Below are 13,735 nucleotides of genomic sequence, written 5' to 3'. Positions count from 1 at the left end.
TGTTCTGATATGACTGTTTTCTACTAGGATTCAATAGAGTTATTATAGAATCCCTTATTTAATCGTCTGTGTTTCTACTAGAGAAACACAGACTTCTTCCTAAATGGCCAAATCCGGTGGTTATGTAAACCTTGTAATGAGTCAAGGGCCAGTTCATCTTGACTCCTGCGAACCTCTTCTCTTTACCGGCCAAAGTTCTGGTGTGTCTACTGTCAAAGAGAGGAGAAAATAGTCATCGAAGAAGGATTTAATCCTCATCGGTGCGTGGCTCAACACCAGCAAAGACCCAATAGTGAGTAATGAACAAAAAGTAGGTGCCTTCTGGAACATGATTGTAGAGTACTACAACTCCAGTCCTCAACTGGTTGGGACAAGCCCACGAGAACTTGGGCCATGCAAGCAAAGATGGGCTAGGATCAACGAGGGAGTTTGTAAGTTTGCTGGCTGTTACGACATGGCACTGAGGGAGCAGAGAAGCGGGCAAAATGAGGACGATGTGATGAAGTCTGCCTTGGATATCTTTGCCAATGACCAGGGATCGAAGTTCAACTTCGAACATGCGTGGAGGGAGCTTCGGCATGATGTGAAATGGTGCTCTACCTATCTAGAGAAGGACAAGCACAAACCAGCGGATTCCCAAGGCGACGGTGAAGGGGCAGTGCCAGAGCCAGAGCCAGAAGAGCGGCCAATAGGGGTTAAGGCTGCGAAGGCTGGTAGCAAGAGGAAGAAAACTGGAAAAGAGGAAGAGTTGGCAAAGCTAGAAAATTTGTTGGAGCTAAAAAAAAATCTCTCAGCAAAGTTTTCTAGAGAGTTTGCTTACAAAGCCCGAGCCTCTCTCTGAGATGGAATCAGCTCTCAAAAACAAACTTATGTCTGAATTGTTGTAGGGTTTGTTAACTCTAACCTTAGTTTCAGATGTTTGCATTATACTAGTTGTCATTTCACAACTAAAACATGTCTATTTACGTTGCTTACACACGCGATTTTCTTCTGTTTCAAGTGAAGTACAAGACCATGTGCTTGTTGAAGACAGAAGCTGGTATCAAGTCACGGGTAGTTTGTATTTTCTGTTTGTATTTTCATGTGAACCACGTCACGGGTTGTTTGTATGTTGCATTTATAAGTCTGTTTGTAGACTAGGATGTTATGCTATTTCCTTTGCTCTTCTACTTCCCTTGTACTGTCTTAAAAACGGATGTAATGATGTTTTAGTGGAATCTATTTCCTTTGCTCTTATTTTCCTTGTACAATCTCCTTTCCACAAACAGAAAGAGTACTTGGTTCTGTTCTGATTTGTGTGTTGTCTAGAACTCATAGTTCTCAAATGGTTCTGTTCTCTTGATATGGTTCATCTAGACGAGCTTCCCACCTACATCTAGATGAGCTTTCCACCTTCATCTCCATCAGCAGTTCCCACCAATCTCGACGAGCAAGGTATATGGATCTATAGCTTAAAAATGATCTCTTCGGTAATGCTAAAGATTTGTCTGGTTCTAATGATACTTTGAGGTGGAAATGACGCTGCCACATGGACCGTCAATATCTAAATCATTGAATTTTGGTTTGTTCTATAAACATTTCATGTTTCTTTCATTAGCCTCTTTGATGAATTCCCAAGTGTTTCGTTTGTTCAATTATCAGTTATTAAAATAATTTGATGAACCATTAGAGTAATTAAAATGATTCGAAACTTTATTATGTAAAAACCTGGTTAAAACACACGTGCTTTTGATGTCTAACACGTCTTTAACTTATGATTATGAAATATATATATGTCGAGATGGGCACAAAAGTAATACCAAAAGAAAGTTTATAAAAACATATGTTTGTTATAATGTTTGAAGGAAGGATAGCCAAATATGGCAGATGAACTCGACCGAAGACTCGATGCGGCTGTCAATGAGGTTTTTGATGAATATTTTGAAGAAACATACAACAACATTGTGGAGAATCGAACTGCAAAAAAGAAGAAACGTGCATATGTCGAAAGAAACCAAGAAGCGGGCCACAACCGTCTATGGAATGACTACTTCAGTGAAGATCCGACATTTCCGCCTCATTTATTCAGACGCCGTTTCCGCATGAACAAGGAAGTATTCATGCGTATTGTCGACACCCTCTCAGCAAATGTTCCATTCTTTCAACAAAGAAGAGATGCAGTTGGAAGGTTAGGTCTATCAACACTACAAAAGTGTACGGCAGCTATTCGTATGCTTGCTTACGGCTCTGCGGCTGACGCCGTTGACGAATATCTCCGACTTGGTGAAAGCACATCACTTTTATGTTTAACCAATTTCACAGAAGGCGTAATACAATTATTTGGAGATGAGTATCTACGAAGACCCACTCCAGAGGATCTTCAACGACTACTCGATATTGGAGAGGTACGCGGCTTTCCGGGGATGATAGGAAGCATCGATTGTATGCATTGGGAGTGGAAGAATTGCCCAACCGCTTGGAAAGGACAGTACACGCGTGGATCAGGAAAGCCGACAATTGTCTTGGAGGCTGTAGCTTCACAAGATCTTTGGATATGGCACGCTTTTTTTTGGTCCTCCAGGTACCTTAAACGATATTAACGTCCTTGATCGGTCACCTGTTTTTGATGAAATTTACCAAGGTCGAGCTCCAAGGGTAACGTACATGGTCAACGGACACCAGTATGATTTGGCTTACTACCTCACGGACGGTATATATCCAAAATGGTCAACATTTATCCAATCTATCACACTCCCTCAAGGTTCTAAATCAGCGTTATTTGCTAAAGTTCAAGAAGCAACCCGAAAAGATGTGGGTGTGCTTTTGGTGTATGTATCATACTACATAATATGATAGTCGAAAATAAATGAGGTGGATACACTCTGTACGATACATCGGAATTTGAAGAAGGCGAGTCGAGCAGAAGTTCACATGTAGAGCATATTAACAACATGCCTTTACATTTCGGTAATATGCTTGGTCTTCGAAATCAGGTTCGAGATAGACGTACACACGAAGCATTGAAAAATGATTTAATCGAAAATATTTGGAACAAGTTTGGTAATGATGAAGATGTATAATTATTGTATGTTTGCTTTTAATCACTGAATAAATAAAAATTTTAAATTTAAATGTTTTACCAATTTAATAATTTTAAATTCTTAAGGACTTCATATTGAGTAACACCATTGGACATACATTTTAGAGTCAAATCCTTAACTATTTAAAAAACAAAAAATATATATATTATATTCTTAAGAACTCCAATGATGGGTAACACCATTGAAGTTGCTCTTACCCAAAGAATTATTGTGGCATACCGGTAATAGTGGCTCTTGTACCAAAAATGACATGGTTGATGGTTCAAATCCAAATCCAATTCTAGTTTTTTGGCTTTTTATTGTTTTTTTTATTAATGGCAAACATGTAAATACTTTGTCTTTTTCTTTAAGAACTTTTTTAACTTTCTGCTAAAAAAATTCCCCAGCACCGCATATCATTTAACGTAATAGATCTACTATTTTGATGTTTCCTTTTCATTTATGCATCAAAATAAAAGATTTATTATTTAACATCCAGTTTTAAACATCTTAACACACAAAATTGAATGATTTTGATAATCTCAATTTGTTGGCCGGGGTTGATTGAATCGCCAACGGACTGTCACTGCCTAAGCGCTCCGCCGTCCTAGAATTGGTTGTTTTCTCCACGTTTTTGAACATGGCCGCAAACAATATATATAAATAGGTAATCAATAATCCAACCATTGCAATTGACTGCTGATATAAAACTTAGACTCATCGGTTTACAAATTGTTGCATGAATAATTTCTGAGAAATATAACTGTTTTTTTCTGGATTCCTGCCACTGAGTTAAATTATGAAGAAACATAATTGTTTCTGAGAAATTGTTGCATGAATAATTTCTGAGAAATTGAATGTTCATAACTCAATAATAATAATCGAATTGATTTCTGTGTGAAGACACATAAGTTAGTAGCAATATTAAAGCATGTGGAGTTATAAAATAATCAGTTTTTTTTAAGAATGGTCGGTATAAAGAAGTAATATTCCAGAACAAAGCAGGGGTAAATAATATCAATGATCCCGAATTAATAATATTGATGTATCGTTGAAATTTTAAGTTGGACATAACTTTTATTAATTGGTTGTTACTTAGAAGAGCGGATATATTTTTTATTTTACATTTTTTTTTTAAATTTAGTTTTTATAATTATATTTTTAGTCATATTTGTGTTTTTCTTTGTATAATATTTATTTTAAATAATTAATAAAAGATTTTAATAATGGTATTAAATTAGTTGGACCACACCTATATTAATAGGTCATGTTCATGTTTTAATAGAACAGATATTTATATAACCGCCAACTAATATATGAATATGAATTACAAATTTATATTTATAATATGATATTTTGATATACATTGTGTTATAATATTAGTTTAAATTTTTTTAGTAGTCATTCAGTTTAAATCCAGATTTTGATTAAAGTTAAAGCGAATTATCTTTTGTAGTTAACATAAAAATGTAGTATATCAAAATATTTTTTTGTTTTTCAATAACAGTTTTACATTCTTTACTGGAGTCGAGCCGTAAAATGATCTAGAGATTTCATATGGATCAAAAACCATTAAACCAACTACTTCTTCTCTTTTTTGGAAAGAGAAAATTCCTTAAAAATACACGGACTAATTTTCATTTGCTAATAAAATACACTAACTATTTTGGATCCCCGTTTAATATACGAACTAATTTTCGTTGCCTATTAAATACACAAACTTTTGAAATTCACATGTTTTACACATCTATTTAGACGGCATTAACTATATTTAACGGCAGTGACAACAACGTTAGTGTTTAATTAACACGTGTTTAAATTTTAAAAATATTTTTTAAAAAATACACAACTATTTTTTATTTGCTAATAAAATACATGAACTATTTTTGGATCCCCGTTTAATACACAAACTAAATTTTGTTTTCTATTAAATATACAAACTTTAAAAATTTGCAGATTTTACACATCGATTTAGATGATGTCAATTATGTTTAACAGAAGTGAAGACAATGTTTTAATTAAACAAGTGGTTTAACTGTGAAAAGCACGCTCATCCTCAGCCTATTGAAATTAATTTGAGTTAGTTTAAATTCGAGTTTGACACTCTAATCTGTTCTAACCTCCTTTATTTTCCAAATTATGTTTATTTTATTCTTCTTTACTTTGATTTCCCTTTATATTGATTCAAAGTGGAGTCGATTTCCATATTGTAAAAAAGACGAAGAAAACTACGTAATTTTAAACGAGTTTCTGATTTTGGAATTAGTTTAGTGTTATGCATTTCTAATTCTTGTTCTTCGTTTTGATAGTAGTGATAACGATTCAAGGTTAATTTACACTATGATAAATAAGTTTAGTGTTATGAATTAAGTTCTACGTATATTATTTTTACTATGATAAAAAAATTGAACTTTCATAAAAAAAAATTACACTAAAGAAGCGTAACGAAGAAGAAAACTAACAATATAATCTATTGGAAGACTTTTAAGGAATTTTTTCTTCACGGGTTTAACCACATGCTCAATTAAACACTAACATTATCTTCACTTCAGCTAAACATAGTTGACATCGTCTAAATCGATGTGTAAAATCTGAAAATTTTAAAAGTTTGTGTATTTAATAGAAAACAAAAATTAGTTTGTGTATTAAACGGGGATCCAAAATAATTTATGTATTTTATTAGCAAATGAAAAATAATTTGTGTATTTTACGGAATTTTTTTTCACAATTTAAACACGTGTTAATTAAACACTAACGCCGTCGTCACTTCTGTTAAATATAGTTAACGCAATCTACAATGATGTGTAAAATATGTAAATTTCAAAAGTTTGTGTATTTAATAGACAACGAAAATTAATTCATGTATTAAACGGAGATCCAAAATAGTTTGTGTATTTTATTAGCAAATGAAAATTAGTATGTATATTTTTAAGGAATTTTCCGTTAACTACTTCATCTATAAGTCAAATAACTGCTTCATGCGTCACTTTTTTATCAATAAATCCAACTTAAAGGTAACTGTTGTTATTAAAGACAAACATAATATGGTTAGTGGTATAACAATTGGATACAGTTATATAAAAGTCAGTTTTTTTTAAAGTAAGTCTAATGGCAAAAAAAGTAATATTTCAAGTTGTGGTAGGAGTAAACAATAAGAGTGATCCTGAATTAATAATATTGATGATGAAAAGGAAGCAATTTGTTTAGAAACTAGCTAAAATGTAGAATGGATTTTCTACAAAAAAATTAGTAATATTGGCATTGCATCAGAGAATATCAGACACTTCATCACAATGAAACAATCCCTTGACTGGATGTAACTTGTAAGTTGTAATCAAGCCCCTCAAATTTAACTCAATCCAATTCTCACTAAACTTTCCTTATTTGTCTTTTTTATTGTTATGTTATTATCACTTACATTTTAATTCTGAAAAATCATTTAAAACACCGTGGTCCTTTTGCGCAAAAAAAAAAAACACCATTGTCCTTATCCATACCGTGTGAAGCGATCCTGATCGCAAATCTACTTCTCTTGATTCATTGTAATACATTTTTGTCAGAAATAAACTAATAAGAGCATCCTTAAGGGGTTTTTAACAAAATGTAGAATGCGTGAGTCCCACAAAAATTTTAAAAACCGATGCCAACAAACACCAAATAAGGATCGGCACTGTTAAGAAAAAAAAAAAAAACCTGAGGATGGCTCATGCGATAGTTATGGTCAACCCTGCATCTTTGGCTTCAAGCCATTTAATGTTATAGAAATAAAAGTGGGGCATCTTAGAACGTATGTATCGACAAACTTTTACAATTGGTCATTTTGTGACATGCGTGTTCAGCGTATGCGAAAGCGATATAACATATTGAATTTCTAGAAACTGCATTTAACAACTTACTATAACAACGACGAAAACAAAAAGATGACTTTGAAAAAATAAGAAAATATAAGCGGTCCATTAGTTTGGCTATGATCGATGACGCGTGGTGAAAGTGACTCTCATAATTATAACTAGATAGTAGCCGCGCTTAATTATTTATGTTTGTTCGCTAATATTACGGAGAACATTGGTTGGGGCCGTAAATGCTCTGGATAGCCAAAATTTAGTCTATAACTATATATGTCAACCAATCGAGTTTTGTTTTTCTTAAAAAACTCACTGCAAAAAAATCTTTACAAAATCAAAATATGGCTGTATAGAGCTTTATTTCGAGAGCAAAAAATTAGTGCTTTAGAAATCTACAACAAGGAAAACTACAGTAAATAAATCTACAGATTAAATTCTACAGCAAAAAATATAAAGTTACAACACTTATCAATCATCCCCTATGTTTAGGCGCTTCAGTTCGCTTTCAGGTTGCATTTTTTATTTTCACTTTGGTCTTGATTCAATTATGGTTTTTAATTTTTGATTCATGAAATATAAGAACCGTTCGGTTATATATGAATTTGAGTTTGGATTTGTTTTAGTTATTTCAGTTTTTAGTTTGTTTTATATAAAAATGTTGGAAATCCGATAAAATTTTGAGTTCAATTCGAACGCTTGGATTTGAATAGGGATATGGAATTTTTGAAAGTAACCAATAGAAGAGTATTGCCTCTTGTTTTCAGATCACCATGATTTAAATTTCTAGTATTTATACAATATGAACATGTCCTTTACTTTCTAAAATAGTAGATAACCGAATATACATTTAATATGGTGTTAGTTTAGTTTTATGTTACCACGTTGGTTTAGTCTAAATAGTTCTGATGATATTTATATAAATAGCGTGTAATTAGATTGTAACATTTTTGGAAATGTCCAAAACTTAAATGACAACGGGTAACAATAGATGAAAAAAATCCTAAATTAATAAATTAGATATACAATTCTCATTCAGATATTGGTATTTGGCAAATGTTTATATGTAATAAAAATTAATTAGCTAATGATGTATATCTTTTTAACAAACCATATATGCTAGTGTATCATTTAATTTTAAAATATTACCAAGAATTTCAGAAGTCTTATTATAAGCATATTTTTTTATCAGTTATAGTATCTACTATCTATGTACAGAATTCCTCTTTACATTGGTTTCTCTATCAGATTAGTTTTGGCGAACTCATAGACAACTTAAAATAAAGCTTCAAGCTAAGAATTATTTCGTATAATTGTATATATGTTTAAAGTAAGTTTGAGATAAAAAAAAACACATTCCAAGCAAGGCGTGTAAGGATTTTGGTTATTATCATTACCTTTCCTATTTAATTTTACACTCAAGTCCACGGTAACAAAAAGCAAACCACAAATGACAACATCTTGTCAGTTATATCGTTTAAGAAATGTAATCTAATAAAGCCTTCTAGTGAGTGATAAACCTCTTTGGCACTGGTTAGTAGATGTGTTGTTCCTTTTATTTGTAAAGAATTTTGCTTCATCATTATCCAAAGCCTCCTCCTGCTTTAAATTAGATTTAGATTTGATATAATTTAGATTTTTCTTTGGCAAAGAAGTTCTCTCTCTTCTTCGGTGATATTCTTTCAAACTGAATCATCAAAATTTCAACCTAATCCAGCGAACCTCTTTGAAACCAAGCTAGACACTATTTTTGCTTGGTGCATTGATTTAACTCCATGCAAAGATAAAGGAACTACATCAAAAAATTTATTCGAGAAAATAATATAATCAGTTTGTATTACAGAATAAATAATAGAACATACAAAACTAATCAAAAGGAAAAGTTAATCGTATAAACAGCATAGAGATTACGTTGACATTAGTTTATTTATATTATATTGACTATATCTATTTGTTTCTATTTATGAAAATATTTTTGATAAGAGGTATATTTCAAGGAATATACGGTAGGTTATTAATCGTGTTTGAATTTATAGTTAGGATTTACTTTCTCAAATGATATGATTTAGATTTCCTATAGCTTATATAGATTTAATATGAAATATGTATTTATATTTAGTCAGAACATGTTTAATAAGTCCAAAATTAAAAATATGCCATGGTAAATTCAAATAGGATTCTAATTTAATAGATTAGATTTATAAATATATTGCTCTACCCTTTTGTTTGTGTGCAATGTTATACTGTTATGTGCCAATCACTGTGTCATTTGCCAGCAGAAAACATAAAAAAACATACCTTGAAATGAACAAATGTGGTCCCTAATCCATAAAATCATACCTTGAAATGAAGGGATGAGAGCATTTGGAAATCGATCATTTATCGACATTTCATATACATACAAGTTGAATTGCAATGATGTCCTTTTGGTTTTAGCCTGCGATTTGTTGGAAAGTATGTATATTTACTTTTATCCGAGATCCGGATTCGATTCGAGATTCGTTCCGGACCCGATCCGAAAATCTGGATATCCGGAGGGGCCGAATCCAGATCTGGATAGTAAAATGTTGGATCCGTCAAAGCCGGATCCGGATCCAGATATCTTAATTTTTAAGTCCGAATATCCGGATCCATAAGTTTTATTAATAAATATTTCAAAAATAGTAATATCTATATATAAAAATTAATTTTATTTAATATATTTTCATTTTTATAATAGTATATATAAATTTTATGTAAATTTTGGAATATTATACATAGAAATAATTAAAGACATTATATATATTTTTATTTTAAATTTATTGTTAATATTTTATATATATATATTAATATTATTTTTTATTTATTTAGGGATCCAAATCCGGATCCGGATATCCGCTGGATATTACAATTTTTAGAAGGATATCCGACACCCGGATATCCGAGAACCCCGGTTCCGGATAAGGATAGTAAAATTATGGATTCGCCAGATAAGGATCTGAATCCGGATACTTTAAAAAATTGCTCAGATACTCGATCCGTCCCAAGCCTAATATTTACTGATTTATCCGGATATTAGAAGGATATCCGACACCCGGATATCCGAGAACCCCGGATCCGGATAAAGATAGTAAAATTATGGATTCACCGGATAAGGATCTGAATTCGGATACCTTAAAATTGTCCGGATACTCGATCCGTCTCAGGCCTAATATTTACTGATGTATCTGTAACATCCAAGTTTCTTAATACTTATATACACACACATATATAATAGCGTATTTAGAAATGTACAAAATAATTTATTTGGTTATATATCATTAAATTACACTTATATTTTCGATTACTCGTCTCAAAAACTTATAAAATTAAACATGATTGAGGTCAATCATTTTAAGGATGTACTAGACCTTGACCCGCGCGCCCGCGCGGGTGTTCGTTTTCGGCTTGAATTGTTATTGTATTTATTATAGATTATGTAATTGTGATATTAAATATCTTATATTATATGATGATATAAAAAAAGTAAATGATGAATTACATTAGTTATTTATATCTAAATGATTGAAACAGATTTTTGTTAATCATATAGTTTGTCTGTGGTAGTTTGTTAATTTTATAGTCAATAAAAAAATATTTGATAAATTTTTATACTCATTCACTTGCATGAGGTAAAATATTATGTTTTAATATTTATAAATGCATAAGTACATATTTGGTTATTAACATTATTTAGTTATAGATCAAATATAGTTTGACGGAATTTATGTATATCAATAAAATCGAATTCCAATTTTTTTTTAAAATATGTACATAGTTAGAACCTAACTTAGATAATATATAGTTAAAGCAATATATATTATTATTAAATGGGTTTTTAAATTGCTGATGATAAACATTTAAGAGAAAAAGTTTAATAACAAAAGCCCAATTAGATATCTAACAACTTTACGCAGGAAAAAAACCAGTTAGACGACCCAAAAAAAAACTATCACACTGAAAGAGAAGCCAAACAGAGGGAGATATTCGGCGAGTTCAACAGGAGAATCTCAGACGGTTTCAATGGGATTTTGAATTAGAAGATGTAATGAATGGATTAATTGACAGTATCAAGGTACCAATTTCTCTGTATACGTTTTTTAAAGATCAATTCGTTATACTCTGTTTGAGATTAACGAATTGCCTTTTGTGTCTCATGTTCATAGTTTTCTTGTTTGAGTACAAAATCGAGACATAGACGAAGCAAAAGTGAACATTCAATACATCAATTGAAGAAACGTCGGATGCGGCTGTGGTGATGTTTCGTGATAAGAGTTGAGTTTTAATTGTGATCGAGATCGAGAGAAGAGCAGATCCGTAAACAACAAAGGGGAAGCCGACATGAAAGAAAAAAAGATAAGTTCTTTATTATTCATACTCAAAATACCTGTGAGTTGTAAAGTACTTAGAGATTGTTTAGATTGCTTGAATGTTTTATAGAAACTTGTAAAGATGATAAGATGATTGATATTAGTAAAATAAACGTCTTCATTGAGATTTTTTTATTTACTTGAACATAATATATCGTATGCAGGTAATAGAATTCAGTTTTTTGATTCTCAAAGTGCACAATGAAGCTGACAACAGAGCGGGTCAAAAACCAAAAGGTTAGTAAATTGTTGCTGAAGTTAAGCTATTAGACACATTAAGTTATAGAATGATCATAAGATTAAATTAATGTAGGACATGTAGTATTGTTCTTGTGATTTGTCAACAGTTATAGTTATTTGTTTTCTTTTAACTTGATCTCACCGCTTGATAAATTGCATGTTGTTTGGATGATTGTGTTATGACCAACTTACTTAATAAGAATAACAACGTTTAAAATAATAGTACAAATAAAACTCATTCTTTGAGCTAAAAAAAACCAGACAATAAGAAGAAAAATGGCTTAGTTTTGACAATGAATAGCAAATACAGAAACTACACCTGTCTTGTTTGTAGACATCTTAAACCTGCATCTTAAACCTGCATTGGCAAAAATAAGTAAAAAAATAACTTATCTGTGTATGTTTAGCTCAAAATAGAAAGATTATAAGTAAATAAAAATATTTACCTTGTCAAGCATATTCTTCCAGATTAGCAAAAACCTCTTTGAATACAACATTTGTAGTTTTCTTTTGAGGTTTACCATCTTTGTCAACAGCTAGAATCTTCAAACCTTTTTTAGAAGTCACCTTAGACACAGCCACGTAGAGTTGTCCGTGTGAAAAAACAGGTCTTGGTAGAAAGATACCAACTTCGGATAGGGATTGCCCTTGGCTTTTGTTTATTGTAATAGCAAACGCCACTGCCAATGGCAATTGCCTCCTGCGCATCTTAAAAGGCAGTCGAGTATCTGATGGTGTTATCAACAATCTAGGAATATCTACTAATTTTCCAACCTTTTCTCCAGTTGTTATCCTAGCTTGAACCATAAAGTCCATTAGTTGAGTGATCTGTAGTCTCGTGCCGTTCATTAACCCAGCAGAAGGCTCAATATTTTGCAGAACCATGACAGGACAACCAATCTTCAGTCTAAGACTATGGTTAGGCAAACCAGCCACCTTAATAGTGTTAAGAAAATCAGGTCCTAGTGCTTCATTGTTGACTCAACCCTTATCTCTTGGGTCTATACTATCGGCACTTAAGTAAATCTTTTCATCACCTGAAAGCAAAACTCAATCATTAGTACATATATTGTATACATAAGTAAGAACGAATAAGAATGTAGAATAAATAAATTTACCATCCAGCATATCTAGCATGTAGTCATTAATCATATTGACATCTTCATTAGTCGGACATAGGATAGCTCTCTCTTGAAAAAACTTGGCCTCTTTCTTTTCATGTAGAGAAGCAGAATCACCATAAATGGCTGTGCTGATTGCTTCTATAGAATTTTTGGAGTCTGTTATAAGAAACTCTGATGGAATTTCGATCTCGGTTTCACCATCATTACGCTCTGCAAGTTTACCATCCCCAATTTTTAATATCCAATCAGAAAAATCCCTAAGATCGGCAGCCTCTTCTGGTGACAAACCATCCGATAACAAACGCATGTTCTTGGTGAGCTTCAGAACTTTGCAGTGCTCCCAAAGATATGACGAATTCAGAGAAGCCAAAACGATCTCAGCCCTACCAGCTCCATTTATAACAGGAAGAACCTGCCTAAAGTCACCCCCAAAGACAATAACTTTTCCACCAAACGGCTGGTTCGCATGCTTCCCAACTATATCAGATAAGCTCCTATCCAAAGCTTCAAAACAATGTTTGCCCATCATTGGCGCTTCGTCCCATATAATGAGTGATGATTCTTTGACTAAATCTGCTTGATCAGTTCCAGGCTGCATAGTACATGATGAAAACTCGTCTGGATTTAATGGGATACCAAATCTTGAATGAGCAGTCCTACCTCCTGGTAGTAACAAAGAAGCAATGCCACTTGATGCAACGTTTAGAACAATATCTCCTTGGCATCTAATAGCTGCAGAAAGTAACTTCCAGAGAAAAGTTTTTCCAGTTCCACCAAATCCATAAACAAAAAACATTCCACCATTTCCTTGATTCACAGCAGCAAGAATCTGATCATAAATTTCCTTTTGCTCCTCTGTCATTTTCGGAACATCTCTATCAAGAGTCTCTAACAATGTTTTTCGATCATAGCTGCGCTCATCTACTATCAAGACATTAAAATCCTGAGTACTTGTCTTTGGCAGTTTTGGGTTCTTCGTTAATCTTGGTAGAGACGTACCGTTACGCCTCAACAGCTTCTCAATCTCTAGTAACGCATACTTTTTTTTTGTCATTGTCGTTCAACACCAATCCTACCAATAA

The 13,735-nt window shown here is 32.4% G+C and overlaps 3 protein-coding genes across 3 annotated transcripts; 2 read left to right on the top strand and 1 right to left on the bottom strand.

Moving 5' to 3' along the window:
- Nucleotides 1–328: 328 nt before the first annotated feature.
- On the top strand, nucleotides 329–841 carry LOC125582493 (glutathione S-transferase T2-like). The gene has a single exon (XM_048749239.1). It carries the CDS (start codon nucleotides 329–331, stop codon nucleotides 839–841), a length of 513 nt encoding a protein of 170 aa, XP_048605196.1.
- Nucleotides 842–1,859: 1,018 nt separating this feature from the next.
- On the top strand, nucleotides 1,860–2,832 carry LOC125582492. The gene is made up of 2 exons (XM_048749238.1): nucleotides 1,860–2,262; nucleotides 2,561–2,832. The coding sequence occupies exons 1-2, from the start codon at nucleotides 1,860–1,862 to the stop codon at nucleotides 2,830–2,832; spliced, it is 675 nt and encodes a 224-aa protein (XP_048605195.1).
- A 7,622-nt stretch (nucleotides 2,833–10,454) lies between these two features.
- On the bottom strand, nucleotides 10,455–13,707 carry LOC125582491 (ATP-dependent DNA helicase PIF1-like). Its single transcript, XM_048749237.1, has 2 exons — nucleotides 12,648–13,707; nucleotides 10,455–12,509 (listed from the first exon to the last, which is right to left on the bottom strand). Exons 1-2 carry the CDS (start codon nucleotides 13,705–13,707, stop codon nucleotides 11,980–11,982), a joined length of 1,590 nt encoding a protein of 529 aa, XP_048605194.1. The 3' UTR covers nucleotides 10,455–11,979.
- Nucleotides 13,708–13,735: the final 28 nt, after the last annotated feature.

The sequence above is a fragment of the Brassica napus genome, chromosome C2 (genome assembly GCF_020379485.1).
Source record: "Brassica napus cultivar Da-Ae chromosome C2, Da-Ae, whole genome shotgun sequence".
Lineage (NCBI taxonomy): Eukaryota > Viridiplantae > Streptophyta > Magnoliopsida > Brassicales > Brassicaceae > Brassica > Brassica napus.
Note: the sequence above shows the minus strand (reverse complement) of the source record. Positions and strands in the feature narration are given on the sequence as shown.